The 19,450-nt window shown below is 34.3% G+C and overlaps 1 protein-coding gene across 1 annotated transcript in view; it reads left to right on the top strand.

Annotated features, from left to right (window-relative positions):
* The window catches only part of Cfap47 (cilia and flagella associated protein 47), a 236,509-nt gene that overhangs the window by 65,890 nt on the left and 151,169 nt on the right, over positions 1-19,450 (top strand). Inside the window, exons 23-27 of the mRNA XM_028872040.2 lie at positions 809-903; positions 2,726-2,885; positions 3,613-3,808; positions 8,750-8,959; positions 15,399-15,499. Coding sequence (XP_028727873.1) covers positions 809-903; positions 2,726-2,885; positions 3,613-3,808; positions 8,750-8,959; positions 15,399-15,499 — 762 coding nt within the window. The remainder of the gene's footprint in view (positions 1-808; positions 904-2,725; positions 2,886-3,612; positions 3,809-8,749; positions 8,960-15,398; positions 15,500-19,450) is intronic.

Here is a 19,450-nt window from a genome sequence, read left to right as displayed (position 1 = left end):
ATCCACTTGAGTTTTGTGCATGGTGATAGATATGGATCTATGTGAATTCTATATTTTTCAACATTCAGTTATGCCAGTACCATTTGTTGAATATGCTTTCATTTTTTTCCATTGTAAAATTTTGGCTTCTTAATCAAAAATCAGTTGTCCACAGGTGTGTGGATTTAAGTCAGGGTCTTTAATTTGATTCTATTGATCCACCTGTCTGTTTTTATGCCAATACCATGCTGTTTTTATTACTATAGCTTTATAGTAGAGCTTGAAGTCAAGGACAGTGATACCTCTGGATGTTCCTTTATTGTGCAAGATTATTTTAGTTATTCTGGGGGTTTTGTTTTTATATGAAGATGTGTATTGTTCTTTCAAGGTTTGTAAAGAATGGTGTTGGAATTTTGATTGGGATTGCACTGAATCTATAGATTGTTTTTGGTAAGATGGCCATTTTTATTATCTTAGTCCTACTGATCCATGAACATGGGAGATCTTTCCATCTTCTGGTATTATGTTTGTCCTTTCTTATTTCAATATTGAGTTTATTTTATGATTTTTACCATTTCATGGTTATTGTCTTGTTTTTCATGTAATTCATTGCCAATAAATTTGAAATTTTCATTTCAAAAATGAAAATTTGTAAATATGGAAACCAACATATCTTAGAACTGTTTGAAATGGAATTTTACTTTTTGACTAGGAGTATAAAACAGAAACATTAATTTTTTTGTTATTTCATTTTGGAAAATATACTACTAAATAGTGTTCACATTTTGTTTATTAATATTTTATCAATATCTTTACTTTTCTTTTAAAGTATTGCGAGCACCATTGAAATTATCGAGTACTGAATTTGTCTTCAAAATCCCATTATATGAACTTCAGCATAGTAAGGAGATCACAAGAATTCAGGTATATAGATAATTAATACACTTCATAATTCATAATTATTTTGTAATTTTTGTAGTTTTCATTTACTGAATTGATTATTTGAAAGAGTGACCTATTGCCTATTATAATTTTCAGAAATACTTTTTTTGTATGTATGATATGTGTCACTACCATATGCTTGAATGTGTGAGTTCATAGCTGCTTAAGCTTAGCAAGTTGGCCCATGGTCTTTTGGGGATTTTCCTGTCGTACTTCCTATCTCACTGTAGGAACACAGGTTTATAGATAAGCATGATGGCATCTGGCCATTTGTTAGGTTCTGGACATTTCAAGTCATATTACCTTGCTTGCTATACAAGCACTTTACCCTTTGAATCATCTTCTGAGCTCCCCTAAAAATAACATCATAAATTTAATTTCTGTAACTTTCAGTTCATGATGTGTCTATGTGGACATGCATGTCATGGCATGTTTGTGGGGTCAGAGGATAACTTTGTAGAATTGGTTCTCTTTTCCCTTACTGAATTCTGGGGGTTGAATTAGGTAGGTCACTAGGCTTGTGCTGCAAGTGACTTTACCAACTCAGCCTCCTCATTGGTACACAGAGTTTTTATATTTAATTCAAGCATACATATAATGATTACTTTAACTACATACATAGATATATAATTTGAATTATTGTCAAATATATTCCATATATATGAATGTATGTATATATATATATATATGTGTGTATGTGTGTGTATGATAAGAAGCAGTCTTAAATAATGAAAAAATGCTGTTATATAATAAAGTAACTTATCCATCAGTCTGCTATTTTTTTTCTTACTGTGCATCACTGCATTTTCCAATTAGAACTATCTTTAGAAGAAAAAATAAATGTTTAAGAAGGACCATCATATATATATCTCTTTGGAAGTTGTATTCCCCTGATCGTTCTTGTCTAGTGTGTTATTCCTACAATCGGTTTTGTTGAATATCTTTATCACTGGTGATAAAGTACATAAGGAAAATAACATTGCTTTGATAAAAATAGAATGTATGAAATTAAGAGATGTGGATTAATAAAATACTTCTGCTGAAATTAAAATGGATATTTTAGATGAAGAGTATAAAAATACAGTAAAATTTCTTTTAATAAATCCCATGTATATACAAATCTCATGTGGAACTGAGAAAATAACTTTAGTGACATGAAATGTATTGTAGATTTGAAAATGCCTTTCTGAAATGGGAGATTATTTTACATTATTGAACTTTCATTCAGTTGTTTTGATATCTGAATGACTACTTATTTCTTGGTTATAATTAAGGTATTGGCAAGAGTCATAGTCCTTTCTGAAACTTTAGAGAAAGCTCCTAGCATTGCCTTCTTCAGCATTTAGAGGACAGTCACATTTTTTTTTCTATGGGTCTAAGTGGGGAGATGTTAGAGTGGGAACATTTGACATCACTTGAGGAGCATATGTAGCATCACAGTGACTCATTGGAACTGCTGGGTTTGTGATTGTTCTCCAGTTTCTTAGTCTCTTCTTTGGCAATGATGTGATCATCTTCAAAGGATTAAGGAATTTAAAGAACACATTTAGATATGTAGTTTAGATTTTATTTCTGTAAGAAAGAGTATTCCTTCTGTTTTAGTGTGTCAGTGTGAATTAACATAAATTTTCTTAGTATTTTTGCTGTAAATTATCAATAGAATTATTTAGGAGTCCTTTTAGGTTGCCTATTTGGCATTTTAATATTGCCATAATCAAATACTCAGATCTTGTTTCTAACAACTAAATTTTATAATGCATTTATGAAATTTAAAAAATTTCTTCTTTTGTGTATATATGAACAGGATCTTGTTTTACATAATATTTCAAAAAAAACTGTTCAGTGGTCTTTGGATATTGGCAAAAGTGTCAAACTTTTCAAAAGTGGCATATTCAAATTTACTGCACTGATTGGAAGTCTGAAACCAGATGAAACGTATACTATTTCAATACATTTCTGTCCAAGTAAGTATTTTTCTATTTTTTTAAAGATTTTTAAATTTTTATTTTATGAGTATTAGTGTTTTGCCTGCATATATGTGTGTATAATTTTCCTTGTGTTTGCCTGGGGCCTGCTGATGTCAGAAACAGGTGGTCGATCCTCAGGAACTAGAGGTACAGATGATTGTGAGCTGCCATGGAGGGGCTGGGAATAGAACCTGGGTCCTAACTGCTGAGCCATCTCGCCAGTGGCCCTGGCAGCCTTTCTTAATCTTCCAAGCTGGGAGCATTTCCCTTTCTCAGTAGTCCCTTAAGATCCTTCAGTTTGTGATATCCTCTTCATGTTCTGAATACCAAAAGGTATTAGAAGATTTTATTAAAGCATTGGAAACAGCTGAAAAAAAAGAAGTCCTGTTGCACTACTTCATGTATTATTTATTTTACGTATTATGTATTTCCCCCATGTAGTAAACATTTCTTCCCAAGTGTACAATTATTTCTCCCGCATGTCGTATACATTAAAAAGATTTACTCCATCTCTAGACAAGGTATACTTGAAGACATACTGTTTTTTGTATTTTTTTTTTAACAATAGTGCTTCATTTAGTCTTTAATTCTTCATCAAGCTGCATTGTTCCTGGGTTAACTACTCTGCTCCACTTAGCTTTAATATCATAGTACATTTTAATAGTAATGCTTACAATATATGCATTTTTAATGTAAACTAATCTATAGCACCTTTTTTCTATAGGGGAGCCCGTAACCTACCTGGCTGATGTTGCTATTCGTTTAAATGATAATTTATTTGACTATAGAATATTAAGTCTGATTGGAGAGATACAATCACCAAAGATACTTTTTGATCCACCATTTATATGTTTTACTCCTGTTCCTTTGGAGATCACAGCTGGGGTGGATATCAGAATTTTGCCACAGAACTATTTCAGGTAAATTCTTAATATGGATTTTCTACATCTTCTTTATGTGCAATTTTGTTTGTATCTATGTTATGTGAAAATTACATCCCATTTCTGACTTCTTGCTATAGTTTGGAAGAGCAATTAAAGCATTTCATTATACATTGACATTTTAAAAAATACAAAATAGCCATAGTAGTGATTTATTTTCTTTATATTTTAAAAAATTCTGTCTTTGTGGAATAGGAAATAAGCTTAAAATTCAGTGTTAAAGAAATTAACACAAATTTTGCAACTTAAAACATTCATTTGATACTTCAAACATTAATTTATTGTCTTTGATTTTATATGGATCAGTAGTCTAGATTGGTTTAGCTGAATCTTTTGTTCAGTGTCTGGACACCAGAAAAATATATATTAGCCGTAGAATCAAATTCTTGTGTTTATTAATTCTCCTCCAGGGATGTAGGTTGTTGTCTGAATTAATTTCCATGTAATTATAAAACTAAGACAATAGTTATTGACTGGGGCCACATTAGGTCTCAGTATTTATCTTCAGGTACAAGACCTGTGTTCATATGTGCACTATGTGCTCCAAATTATACTAGCTATCCATTTTTCCTATTACCTCCAAGCCTGTTTATTACCAGAGAACACAATCTATAGGATACAAGCTCAGAAATGCTTTGAGACTTGGACTGTAAGCAGAGAGTAATGTACTACTAATTTTTATTTATACTCAAAGGGTTAAGGAGAAAGAAATGTATATTCTTTCATTGTAAGATATAGTGTTTTTTGTTTTTTGTTTTTTTGTTTTTGTTTTTCAAGACAGGGTTTCTCTGCGTAGTTTTGCGCCTTTCCTGGAACTCACTTTGTAGACCAGGCTGGCCTCGAACTCACAAAGATCTGCCTGCCTCTGCCTCCCGAGTGCTGGGATTAAAGGCGTGCGCCACCGCCGCCGCCTCCTCCGCCACCACCACCACCACCACCTGGTAGATATAGTGTTTTATACATGTTAAATTAATAAAGCTCATTAAATGTGTTTTTTAAATGCCTTTTTCTGGCCCCATAAATACTTCAGGTAAATAATGAGGTAGTTTACTGTGTGGAAAGGATAGTCAAAATTTTCCTTTTAATTCATTTCAGGATTCATGTATTTTAATTGCAAATATGATTTAGAATTCAAATAGCTTACAAGTGATTGTAACTCATAGTTATTTGATAATTTTTATATGTTGTGAGTATTTTTATTTCTTAAAGTTTATTTGCAATTAATATTACATCTCACCTTGATTTTGGTTGTGATCACTACAAATAAATCTTTGATAAAATTCAGAGAAATAGAAATGCTGAGTATAGTAGTACATGGATGTAATCCCAGAACATAGGAGGCTGATAAAGGAAGATATTTAGTTGAAGGTCAGTATAGAGTGCATAGTGAAATCTCTTGAAAAAAAATAATCACATAACACAATAGAAATGTTTACAAAAGTAATAAATAGCTATACTATGTAGCAGGAATCTTAAAGGGGCTTATTAATAAAATCAAACCTGGAGCCAGTTATTGGGGTGAATGCTGGAAAATCAGAGAAGCAGAACAAGCCACAGCCACCTTACCTCGCCAGTTCCTCAGCTGATCCTGTTTCCTTAGACTGGAAGCCTCTCTGTCCTCATCCGAATGGATCTCAACTGAACTGCTGCTCACAGCCTGAAAGCTTCTAGTTTCTGGTCTTCACGCCTTATATATCTTTCTGCTTTCTGCCACCACTCCCTGAGATTAAAGGTTCACTTCTTGGGATTAAAGGTGTGTGTCACCATGCCAGGCTCTTTCCAGTGTGGCCTTGAACTCACAGAGATCCAAGCCTCCAGAAGGCTAGGATTAAAGGTGTGAGTGCCACCATTTTCTAGCCTCTGTATGTAGTGGCTGTTCTGTTCTCAGATCTCAGATAAGTTTATTAGGGTGCACAATATTTTGGGGAACACAATACTACATGAAAAGATTAATATAGTACATATATAATTAGCTTTGTAAAAATAAATAATAAAATACCAAAGACTCCACCAAAAATATTATGTAAAACTTAAGAACTCAGGTAACTAGTCATGGTGTCAGTCAGTCTTATTACTAGACTAGATAATGTTGTGTAAAGAGTGGCATTGGCATTTCTCACAGCCCAAGAATCTCACTCTATAGCCATACCAGGCATTAAGGTTCTCCTATCTCAATTATAGCAGAAGGAAAATTGAGTCACAGATTGCAAACACTCAGTCAAAATTGTAATGGGACTCTTCCTTCAAAGAACAGATATGTAAAAGCAGGTGTGTGAATGCATGCCTTTAAACCTAGCACTCAGTATTTGAGAGGTAGAGACAGGCAGGACTCTGGGAGTTCCACTCTAGCCTTATCCTCCTAGTTAAGTTCTAAGCTAGCTAGAGCTCCATGGTGAGGATTCTCTGTTGGCTTGGAGCTCACTGTGTGTCCCCAGGTGGTCCTTAACTCAGAGACCAGCCTACTCATCAGTCATACAGAGGGCACCACATGCCCAGCCATTATTTATCCCTAGTACCCCTTGCATTGGCTGTAATGTGCAGTGAGCTATCAACATTGTTCTATACATTATATGATAATATGTACAGGTTTCCACTAGTAACTGCACCATGAGTGAGGCAGGTGAGTCATAGGCATGTGCACTCAATGCTTTCTACAACATTTGTACTATTTAAAACACCCACCCGAAGTAAAAGAGCTCTATATCCTATTTTCATCTCTGTGTGTCAATCATTGAGTTATTAAAATAGGTACTATAATGGTGGATTTTTAAGCTTTACTTCAAACAGTTCTTAGTTGTTTGGAGAATAATATGTTTAACATTGTCTATTGAATTGATCCTTTTGTTATTACTAAAATGAACCAGATTATTTTTGATTACTAGAAAGGTCTAGTAAATCTTTCTTTGTATCTTTAAATTGATGTTTTGTGTGTGTTCCTTGTCAGTAATATAACACACACATACACATATGCACAAACACACATTTATAAAACATATATATGTGTGTATATAACATATGTGATACACACACACATACATACACACACGCATGTACATATGTGTGCACGTGACTTCAGAAACCAGAATGATGTGTAAGATGCCTTGGAGCAGGCATTGCAGATTGTAAGCCACCTGATACGGGTTTTGAGAAATTAGCTCTGGTCGTCTTCAAGAGCATCTATTGCTTTTAACTGCTGAGCCATCTCTACAACTCCCCCCACCATATCTGTTGTTTGATTCCAATAATGTTTGGGAGAGTGAGAAAATGCAGGATGGAGGAAAATATTCATCACAGCTTTCAATGTGTAGCAGAGTATATATGGTAATGCTCTAGTAGTACATCTTCACTTTTGTCCTCAGGGTGGGTCTTGACTGTCTCAATAATATATCCTAGAAATACAATCTTACTTGTGTATGGTCAACTATGCTTAACATTATTCATAGTAATGTTTTTCAGTATAGCAAAATGCGGAAATTATACAAGCTTCTTGTGACAGGTGAAGGCATAAATGACTAGTTATTTATTTGGACATGAGTATTATGGTTATAAATAAACTTCAGCTAGTAAGATAGTGGTATTTGGAATATCCAAAACAAAATATTGTGTTTTTTTTTAAAGTCTAGGAAGACTGTATACATGGATTATCCTACCAAAAATGATATACTAACACTGTTGATGAAATATCCAAATTGAGGAAGGCAATGCCATATTTAATTCCTGTGTTTGATGAGGAAGTTATCATGGATGAAGCCACAGGGCTTGCACTAAGTGTTATTCAGCTTGGGAAGACCTTAGTACTTGAAGAATTAACATACCTGGGCAATTTGCAGTTTTGTCAAGCTTACATTTTATAATCAGACATTGACTTCTGTTAGTTTATAGATAAAGTAAATTGGAATTTATTTTGCTACAAAGTATTCCTATTAGGAAACTGTCTTAATATAGGAATTAATCTTTTAGCCTTCAACTCTTTAATAATTCAAATTATGTCATGATGGTTCTGTGAAAGGATTTGATGAGATGATGACACTTAGATTCCTTGCTATATACATATAGTGAAATTAGCAGCATAAATGACACATTCAGTGACAGTCAATTATAACTAAATTGTTTTCTACTGGACTTAGGAATTAATTTTGCAGATTTTGTCTAGTGTAACATATAGATATAGTTAATTCAGATGTAGATCATCTTTCCTTTTTTATTAGGTGAGTGATGTTCACACTGCTTAAAATAATAAGAAAATATTATTCCCATTTAATAATATTATTTGCTATGTTTTCATATGTATAATAAAATAAAAGAAGTTAATGTTTCAAAATTATTGGCTACAGTATTATAAGTAGCATATCAGTTTTAAAGTGATACTATATATATTTTTGATTAGTTAGATAAATTTTATATATGAAATAAACATTTATCATACTAAATGCCTTTTAAAAGTTTATAAAATAAACATTTAGCATTCTAAATGTTAAAATAATGTAATGATTAAAATTAATTTGTGGCATTTGTCTGGAGATGCTTATTATCCAAATTTTAAAATTTCTTCATGTATATAATCTATTAATATTATTTAATGTATACACACACACACACACACACACACACATATATATATATATATATATATATACTTTACAACTCATCATTTTGGATAAATCTTCATTAGGATATGTTTGAGAGAAATAATTTTATGTAATGGTTATATTTTAAAACATTACCTTTAGTCAGATGTCTTACCTCTCTTAATCCTTACAGAACAAATGGAATAGACAAGGAGAGATGATACAAATATATGTTTAAATATTTCACATACTATTGCGTATAGTTGCTTTTGGGGAAAATAAATACACATTCAATTCAAATTAATTGGTGATATTTTGAGGAAAATATATTTCAATTTTTTATTTTAAACAGTAATTCAACTCTACAGTTCAAGATTCCCACTGCAAAACTTCTTGACGATGATGAGATTCAGCCACTTACTGTGACGTTTCCAAAAGGAAGGGTTATCACAGGCTCGAATACTGGAATTAATGATGAGCTACCATGTCATCTTAGTTTCAGTTCGACTAAACCTGTTTCATTTTTTGCCAATCTTCTCTTTTGTGATGACAGAGATAACTGGTAAGACATTTAAATGTGGATGCTTTTGTACTTGACATTGAAGGATACTAGTTTTATATTCTATACTTCTGTAATCTGGGAAAAGGAATGGTATCTACTACAGTGATTTTGGACATAAATTTTTTAATGTTCCAAATACAAATTTGCTTTAATGAAAAGTAGGAAAATAGTGAATTATATGCATTATTATGCATGTAATGCATTATATGAATTATATGCATTATAACTGTTATAACTTAGTTAACTTGATTTCTCAGACTCATTTTTTTTCATATGTAAAGAGAAAGGTGATGTGGGCAAATGTTTTACAACCAGTAAAGTAGAGCATGAAGTGTGGAGGCACAACCAGATTCTAGATACTTTTGGTGTTTTGGCTTGGTGAATTGTAGTACAACAGAGCCCAGAAGAAATCTTGAAGGACACCAGTGGCATGGTACAGTTATTTTTGTTATACACAGACATTTATTGAGAGCAGCTATGTTGTATGTATATATATGACAAAGTAGAAGAAAAGTATAAGAAGAGAATTTTATTTCTTTCCTACTGTATTTTTGCATCTGTTTCATCTCTTTCTCTTTTCCCATTTATTTCCAACAACTTCTTTCTCAAACGCATACATACAAATATACAAAATACACACACATACACACATAAAGAAAATTTTATTTAGTATATAGTAGATATATCCACTAGCACCTACCCAGTGAGAAGGATGGGAGCTGGGGGGATGGCTCTTTTGTTAAAGCACCCGTCTGCATCAGTAATTCTAAGACTGAGGAAGTGACCTCTAGGTTCAGAGAGAGATTGTGTCTCACAAAAGAAGTGGAAATTGATTGTGAAAAAAAAAACCTTTCATATATATCACACTGTGCATGCACTTGCATGCATATATACACACAAACTCTCTCTCTCTCTCTCTCTCTCTCTCTCTCTCTCTCTCATACATACATGGACATGGTTGTTTTTAATAGATGTATTATTAGTATGCCCAGATGCAAATTATTTACATTATGGTTTAAATAAATTGACTGTTATGTTTTGATGAAAGAATCTGTGTGACACAATCAGTCAACACCTATGTATTGATGATTCTTACTTAAAGCTAATATAAATGAGTACTTATAAAATACTATATAAGTTGAATAGTTTAATTAATAGTGTTGGCAAAAGATATCAAAGAAGTATATTGCATCAAAAACTAGCATCAAAGCAGCAAGTTCGCTTCTTTACTGAAACTATAAAGCGGAAGTGATATAGTGCTATAAAGATACCTTCTCAGGATAGTTCTCAGGTTGGGGATATAGCTCAGTGGAGGAGTGATGTCTTACATGTATAAGGACTTAAATTCAGATTCTAACAGTGGGCTGGAAGAGGAAAGAGGAAGAGAAAAAGTAAGGCAAATTCTTTTAACAAGATGAGCTTAGAAAAAAAAGTAAATAAAGAATAGTTAAAGAGGATCAGGTTAGGAAGACAGCCAGGGAAATTTATTCTCTCGTCATGGAATGACTGGTGTAGAATCATCAAAAGCATGTGTTTCTCAAGTGAAATAAGCATGATTGTGGAATATAGGAGAAAGGTTTGCAGCAGTCACAGTGACAACAGCAGAGTCTAGGAATTTGTGATAAATGTAAGGATTTTTCCCCCATGAATGAAATGAGACATTGGGTGATTTGAGTTTTTGATACAATGTAATAGCTATTACTTTTGAAAACTGAAACAGAAATAAAAAAGTGTGCTTCCAGAATATCTGATTCTCTTTATTCATGAAAATGATTCTTGCCTATCAAGTAGCTTTTTGAGTATTCTACTATGGGCCCATTTAATCTTTACTGATTGACAACTATTTTTCTGATTTTCTTCTGTCACTGATATGACAACCCAAAATATCTATTATATTAAAGAAATTTTATTTTATATTCAGAGAATATTATAGTTTTAGTGGTTTCAGTAATACTGTCCCTGCACATTTGTGATTGCCTGATGTTGGGAAACATCAATGTTCCTTAGCAGCCACAATCTCATTGAAATGTCTGCTCTATGAACTGTTTTGCACATAAATTCTGAGTGTTTTGTTCATTCACCAATTCAAAAACTAATAAAAGTTTGTATTTTTCCTTATCAATTGCAATACACATTGTTGATTTAGCATTATGGCTACTAAAATGCTGGGTGTGTAAGAGGACTTTAGCCTGTAATTTATCATAGCAGAAAATCATTGTTGTCTAGATCTATTGCCTATCATGACTTAGGAAGTTGTGTTAGACATAATGCTTGTATTTGCTCACCATTCTTGGGGAGTAGAAAACATTAGGAACAATGCTATATTCTGGTATAATCACTTGTTCCTTATTACTTACTCAAGTCTGTGCAAACCTGCTTGTAATTACACCTTAATTCTATTTTGTTGATAGATCTGTTAAAAAAAATTACAGGATTATGTAAGTTCTCTGTCAGCAATATTTTTGTATATTTGGCATAGAATACCACTGAATTATAATAAACTACAAACATAAAATGTTAAGTGATTTTAATTCATTCATCATTCACTTGAAGCAGCAATATATTGTTATAGAAAACTTCCATATAAATTGGCAGGACCCCCCAAAACTTACAAGGTGATGCTTACCATCCCTTTACAGATTACTAAAATGATCTTTCTTAAACAACAGGTAGCAGAATAAAAATATTCATAGATGTGATTTCTCCACTCTCCTTTTACTTTTCAGTACACCTACACTGTTTGGAACCAGTGAAAGATGGCTGACATGCCAATGTCATGTTTAGCAGATTTCCATTTAAAGGAAACTTTACTGTCCCATTCAATTTATCTTTTAACGTGCCTGATTGCTTGTCTTCTTTGGACTCCGAGAAGAAGGTTGCACATGCAGATGACTAGCACCTGGGGACCTCCTACTGCAGCCACCTATGTCCCTTTCATATTCCTAGTACATTGCCTGGATGTGTAGCCTCTGAATCATTTTCATTATGGCTTGATTAATAATACCTCAGTAGAACTACAGAATTTGATTACATTATGTGCTTCATACATAGAATATTGTTTAAAAGCAAAAGGAATGTACAGTCATTCCAAAAATTCAATCAATGCTGACTTTTAAGAAAATACCATTAACAGTTGATTTCTTTCCCTTCTAAACCCGTAGGCATCATGTATTAAAAATAATATGTGCCAGGACTTTAATTCCAGTACTCGGGAGGCAGAGGCAGGGAGTTCTCTGTGACAAGGCCAGCTTGGTCTAGTTCTAGGACAGCCAGGGGTACACAAAGAAACCAGGTGTCAAAACAAAACAAAGCAAAAAACAAAAAATAGAGAAATGTGATATGGTTCCATATATTACTTTTAATTGTGCAAATAAATGGAGTCATTTATATACAATCATAAGGATGTGTGTGTGTGTGTGTGTGTGTGTGTGTGTGTGTATGTGTGTGTGTGAATTATTTTTAGGATAATGTCGCATGTATATTGTGATATTTCCTCACATATTTTGTACAACAAAATAGAGTGGGAAGGCATTTTGGGATTTGTTGAACAGCTCTGTCACATTTATTGAATAAATCCAAGCTTTGTAACTTTATTACTGATTAAGATAATGCTGCATGCTCTAAAGAGTGTTGTATCGCACAACATTGTAGGTGATCTCTACTGTGATAAGTGTACATTAGAATTCTTAAAATTCTCTTGTCCCTTGCTGGGCGGTGGTGGCGCACACCTTTAATCCCAGCACTCGGGAGGCAGAGCCAGGCGGATCTCTGTGAGTTCGAGGCCAGCCTGGGCTACCAAGTGAGTCCCAGGAAAGGCGCAAAGCTACACAGAGAAACCCTGTCTCGAAAAACCAAAAAAAAAATTCTCTTGTCCCAGTGCTCAGCCTAAATAACACAGAAGTACTATCTATGGTAGGCACCCAATATTTGAGCAAATATATTATTGAACATGTGTGTAAATAAGATTACATGTGATAGACTTTGCTAGCAGTGATTGAATTTAAAAGCATTTTGAGTAGATTTGGTTACGTCACTTTAGAGACTTTAATCAAGGATATTTGCTTCTGGAATAAATTCTTCTGGAGCAAATACAGTTGTCCATTTTTCGAAAGTAGATATTTGAATACTGAATAACACATAAACTTGTAATGGTGATGTTGAATGTAGTAGTAGTAGCTTTCAAAGGCCTGATTCTCTCTCTGTCTCTCTCCCTCTCTTTTCTCCTGTTTTCCCCTCTCTCCACTTTCTCTCTACCCCATCTCTTCTTACCTCTACCCTCTCTTCCTCCTTCTCCCCTCCTGTCTCTCTCTTCCCTCTCTTTTCCCCTCCCTTCCCCACTCTCATTCCACTGCTTCATGTTGCTGCACGGGGTACTCAGGTTAGCTGGCTATCTTTCAGCCTGTCATGTCTTTTCCTCCCATTTTGCTTTTGCTGAGATTACAGATCTTATCACATGAGCTTTTTTTTTTTTAACCCTGGGCTTCAGAGTTTGAACTCAAGTTGGCATACTTGCATTGCTAGTACCTTTCTTTACTCAGACATGTCCTGGGGCTCTCAATTCTTTTGTAACTTCCTAACTATAGACAATATGTGTTTCTTTCCTAGGTGCCTTATGGCAAAAGGTTTGGACAAAACCATCATACTAAGACTAAGTAGTTCCCACCCCTCTGTCCTTAGCTTTATGAATTCACAACATTATACTTGATATTTTTGTCAGACATAATAGTTCCTATGCTGTTGGAAAGTCAAAAATGCTGTAATTACTTAGCATTTATCTCAGAGATTGAACAAGAAGCTTCAACATTACTTTTCCTTAGGTATTAACAAGTGCAATACTAGTAATATGAAAAGCAAGTTTACTTTATATTTTAATATATAATAATATAAATGAATAAAGTCTTTGTTTCCATGCTGTAGACCCTTTCTGATTTCTATACTATATGCTTCTGTGATGAATGCAGCTAACTCCATATTTTTATTATTCCTTTTTTTTTTCATCCTTTCAGACACTGATTTTTCTTTATTCTAAGTAACTACTAAAATCAAATACTATGGTCTTCAATCATCTTCTTTTAAAATAGGAAAAAGAAAATAGTATACTTACTCAAATTTTGTTCTTGATATAAATTTTTTTTCTTATTCATAATGTTTCAGGTGATAGTTCTCTTTTTGTTTTTTCATGTGGTGCTTTTCTTTGGTAGCAATAACCACAAATAAGCATTTTTTTTTTATCTTAAGAAAATGTTACCAGAAACAAAAAGGCTAGAAGAATCCAAATATAGTGATTATAACATCAAGTAAATACAAGGTTTAAAAGTAAAATTCTGAGCCTCAATATAATTCTCTGGTATTCTGTGGGAATGAGGTGCCATCGTACAGATTTTCCTATTCTTATTAAAGTTATTACTTATTTTCTTCAGACAGGGACCTGGGCCATAAAGATCCCATATAATAGAGGTGGGGGAATATGAACATGACCCTCAGAACAAACCCTGAGTTCTGGATTTGAGTGCCTATGGTAGGATCTTCACTTAGAAGACAGTAAGAAATTACCTGTTAATGGTATCTTGGTGCCTGAGAGCACAAAGACAGAGCATCCCCAGGATTTGCTCCAGTATCTTTTTCCTGTAGTGATAATCATTGTTAGAACAAGAAACACGAGTTATCAATGTCATTTCCAAGATGGGGATGATGATAAATGTTGATGACTTTAGAAAATTTAGAAAATTGTTAGTGTAAGTACATTGTGTCAATTTCAGTTCTAAAATTCCAAAATCTGTTGACTTTTATTTGTTTGTTTTGCTTTTATTGGCTCATATTCATTATAAATATTTTAACTTTTTATAAAGATAATTATCTTTTAGTTATATCATGTATTTTGGCATTATTCATTCTTCATAACTTACCCTTTTTAATCCATCACTTTCCCCTTTTCCACTGGTCTCCATCCATTTCCCAGTTTCCTATTTTCAAATATACACACCCAAACACACATGACAGATTAAACAAATGCTGTATTATTTGTTTAATATCTTTGCTGTTGTAAAGAGTACAGCAGTAGACATGGGTATGGAAGTGTCTCTGGTGTGTTGATGTAGAATGCTCTGTATAGTATATGGGGGTTGTTTGTATAGCAGTGTCCTGTGCTAATTCTACTTTTTAAGAACCTCTGTAGTGGTTTACATAGTAATTTAAAGCTGTGTTTTGAACTTGCACAGGTAACCATCCCTTTTCTGGAGTGTATTTTATAGTGACACTTGTAAACTATTGAAGATTTAAATTTGAAGACTTTGAAGATATTTGTATTGGTTACCAAAATGAAAGAATAAATGATAATTTGTGTTTTCAGCATAAAGGCATTTGGAATTATTATAATGTTTTATCACCTTTACTACATGTGAAGTGATCATTTCATTGATAAAAATATTTTCACTTTTAGGTTTTCACTTCCAGTTACAGCAACAGCAGAAAATTGCATTCTTACTATTTATCTATATTTGGCAGTCCATCTGGACAGGCAAAAAGTTATTTTAAAGGATGGTAAGTTGTTGATGGCTGATTCCATTCTCTCTCTGTTCAGGTTCTTCTTAACTACGTCTAATATCTCAAATATACTGTATTTAAAATTAAAAAGGCATGTTACATAATGGTAGAATAGTTGCCTAACATGTATAAAGAACTAGTGTGATTGTCAGCATCTGGAAAAAGCAATTTAACACATGGTCATTAAGCATTTATTGTTGCCCAGAGCTTTGTTTGTTATTGATAATAGAATCTAACAATATCTTTTATTGCATGAAATTAACAGTGTATCTGAAGATGCGTAAATAGAAGATTGACCCTTATGTAAGTCAAATGAAGTATTGCATGCACATGGATGTTTGTAGTGACTTTATACAAATTATGGTATTTGTTTTAGCCTTGCCAAGTAATGTTAAATAGGATTGTTTGATTAGAGAGCAATACTGCAAATGCATAGTAGTGTGATAGGAGGGGCAGAAGTCTGTCTTACTGTGCAGTGTCAAGTCCCTACATTTTACTTCTAAGTTAGCCTTTTCCCCTATTTCTATCAGGTACATTATCCACTTGCTTCTTTAAATGTTAGTCAAACTTATAAAATATACTTGGTCCCATTCTGTCTCTTCAGAGTAGGATCTTTGTGAATTCTCAGAAAAACAGACAAACAGACCATCATAACATAACACTATATTGAAACTTCAAATATTAAGCATGTATCAGAGTCTATAATTTAATTTCTCTTTTTATGCTAATCACATGACCAGAAGCTAGTATTCTTTTCTGGCTTAAAATTTCCTTTGCCTCCTACTACTCAGGGGCAATACTATACTATGTAACCTTTGGTACACTTTCCAGACAAATTCTGTCACTCATTTATGTGCTTTAGGTGAATTTCCAGGAAGATGTCAGGAAGGAATAAGTAGATTATATTTTCTCAGAAAAATTCCAAAGAAAAAATGGGCAGATTCAGGTCACTCATTTCATATTTATTTTTTCTAAACTTACCAGTCAAACAAAAACAAAACACTTAGTTTTCCAGAGGTAGGAGAAAAATTTACAGAGAACAATGAGTAATAAGTACTTTTCCTCCAGCTGAGAAAAAAAATTCAGAAGTCAGCAGGAACTAATATTTCACTACTAAACACAGCTAGGACCATCGATTCATTGTTTCTCTGTGTCTTCAAACTTTCTCAGAGATACCACATATCATATTTCTCTAGGTCTGTTTCATTCCCTCTAAATGTTCCCTCAAACATATTTAATGAAGTCATTTTCCTCTGTCTGTACTTTTTAATTCTGTGTGTAAATCAGGTCTGTTTTTTTATAGTTTGTATGCTATATCTCCACCCTCTAATTAGAGAAGCAGAAATCCAGAATCCAAGTCCCGTGATGGTACTTTTCATTGGATTTCCTATGGCACAACCAAAATTACAGGACTGAAATAAAACTCACCCTCTGAATGATTCACATTCTTCTACATACCCCATCTCTACAGATGTATCTAAATTCTATCTGATGTCCAATCCAGAAACCTGAGGACCATCATTAATTACATCTTCTCTCTCACACTGCACATTCAACCTGTCCCTTTTTATAGTATTTTACCCCCAAATATCTTTCAAATCCTTTTACTTCTTTCTCAGCTTCTGCTGCATACATTAATGATCACATGTTCATGAAGCCAAGGCACAGTTATAAAGTATACTCTGCCTCTTGCAATACCCTTCCCATTCAGAAACCATGCTTCATACTCTGATAACAATGCTATTTATAAATTGAAATTTCCTCTTTAATTTCCATGCATACACATTTTCCATAATAAGGTAGGGAAATAGCTTAGCAGTTTAGAGCATGTCCTGCTCTTCTAGAGGAACCAAGTTCTGTCCTCTGCACCTACATTGGTGGCTCACAACTTAATATAACTATAGCTCTAGTGGTTCCAATGTTGTCTTCTGCCCTCTCCAGGCACCCATACACAGATGCCCACACACACACCCCCTCACACACACAAAGAAATATTTCCATAGGTTGAGCGGTTTATACTCATAATCCCAGGACTAGGAGGCTAAGGTAATAATAAAATTCTCCGAGTTCTTCTATATTTTTTGATAATCTTTTGATGATTAGAAAAATTGTCTCCATTAGACACTATGTAGCTACATACAAAGGACAAGTCTTGCCTTTATGTGCATGGGATTTTCATTCATCAGGTGTACTCTCATCTCTGTACCATTCCCCTGCGATATTCCATACTTCATTTTGATTTATCAGGCTTCGCATCTGCATTCTTTTGTGATATTTATAAAGACATTTGAGAATGTGACTAATTTTTCCTTTTGTTCTTGTTCAGAAGGTCTCACATATTATATTTAAATTTAAGGTTTTTATCCTGTATTACCTATATTTGAATAATAAAACTCTAAGAAAGCACCATCATCTGTATATTACTATTACAAATGTGTTATATATCAAGTAGTATAGTCTACCCATCACAAAATCAAGTTTTTAAAAAGGAATTATTTATTTATTTAACTAGTTCTACATCCCTTTTACATCATGTATCTTGATCCCATTCATTTCCCCTTCCCTTTGCATCTGCCCTCTGCCCATGCACCTCCCCCCCATCAAACAAAATTTAGGAGAAAATAAATAAATAAATAAATAAATAAATAAATAAATAAATAAATAAATAAATAAAAAGGGAAAAATTAAAATTCTCATCATGGAAGCTGCAGTGTCACACGGTAGACACCTTTGTTCATAATCTTCACTTGGAAGTGTTCATTGCAGAATCTTTGGTCTGGTTTGAGGCCTCTGGTTTCTACAACACTCGATGCTGGCTCCTCACTAGGACTCCTCCTGTTGTTGCCCTGTGTTATGGAGATCATAGGGTGTAGCTAGAGTTTTCCTGCCTTGCCCACAGTCAGGACAAATCTCTGTCACCCACCAGTCCCACAGCTGCTCAGACCCAATCAAGTAAACACAGAGACTTATATTGCTTACAAACTGTATGGCCATGGCAGGCTTCTTGCTAACTGTTCTTATAGCTTAAATTAATCCATTTCCACAAATCTATACCTTGCCACGTGGCTCATGGATTACCTGGCATCTTCACATGCTGCTTGTCATGGCAGTGGCTGGCAGTGACTCCCTCTGCCTTCCTGTTCTCTCCATTCTCCTCTCTGTTAGTCCCGCCTATACTTCCTGCCTGGCCACTGGCCAATCAGTATTTTATTTATTAACCAATCAGAGCAATTTGACATACAGACCATCCCACAGCAGTAGGGTCTGTGGGTTAGCTTCCTTCACATGCTTCAGCAGGTCATAGATGGAGTGGATGTTGGGGCAGGCCAAGGCATAACCCAGGTTCTGGGCTTGGGCAGTTGTAGGATTGGTCCGCCAAAGTTATAAACATCTCTCCCATGTTTATAACTTTGAGGCTGGCTTACTCACACCTGCGCAAATAGCGTTATTGTCTTTCCCATTCTTATGACCACAGAGCCTGCTCTCTTACCTGCCTCAGGCATTGATGTGCGGGTTTGGGGGTGGTATCAGTCCCTTGCCCATGCTGACATGACACAGATGAGAGAAATGGGGAGAGCTCTCCAGTGCTCACAACTTCAGGGCTAGCTCACCCACACCTGAGCTAACAGGGTTGACTCTGCTGTGCTTCCCTGGTGAGGTGCAGAATCTTGCAGTTGGTAAGGGTCAATGATGTCTTTCCCAGTCTTAGGACCACAGGGCCAGCTCTCCTATCTGGCCCAGGTGTTGCTGGGCAGTGAGGAGACAAAACTGAGTTTTAAAGAAATTTATAGGATAGTCAAATTGGCATGATGTAGTGTTGCATACAGGGGACAGACAGACAGGTAGGTAGGTAGATAGATCGATAGATATAGATATAGATAGATGATAGATAGAGAATGAGAGAACAGCAGACACAGAGAGAGACAGAGACAAATAGAAACTGAGACC

Source organism: Peromyscus leucopus, chromosome X (genome assembly GCF_004664715.2).
Source record: "Peromyscus leucopus breed LL Stock chromosome X, UCI_PerLeu_2.1, whole genome shotgun sequence".
Taxonomy (NCBI): domain Eukaryota; kingdom Metazoa; phylum Chordata; class Mammalia; order Rodentia; family Cricetidae; genus Peromyscus; species Peromyscus leucopus.
This window is presented reverse-complemented; position numbering and strand designations above follow the sequence as displayed.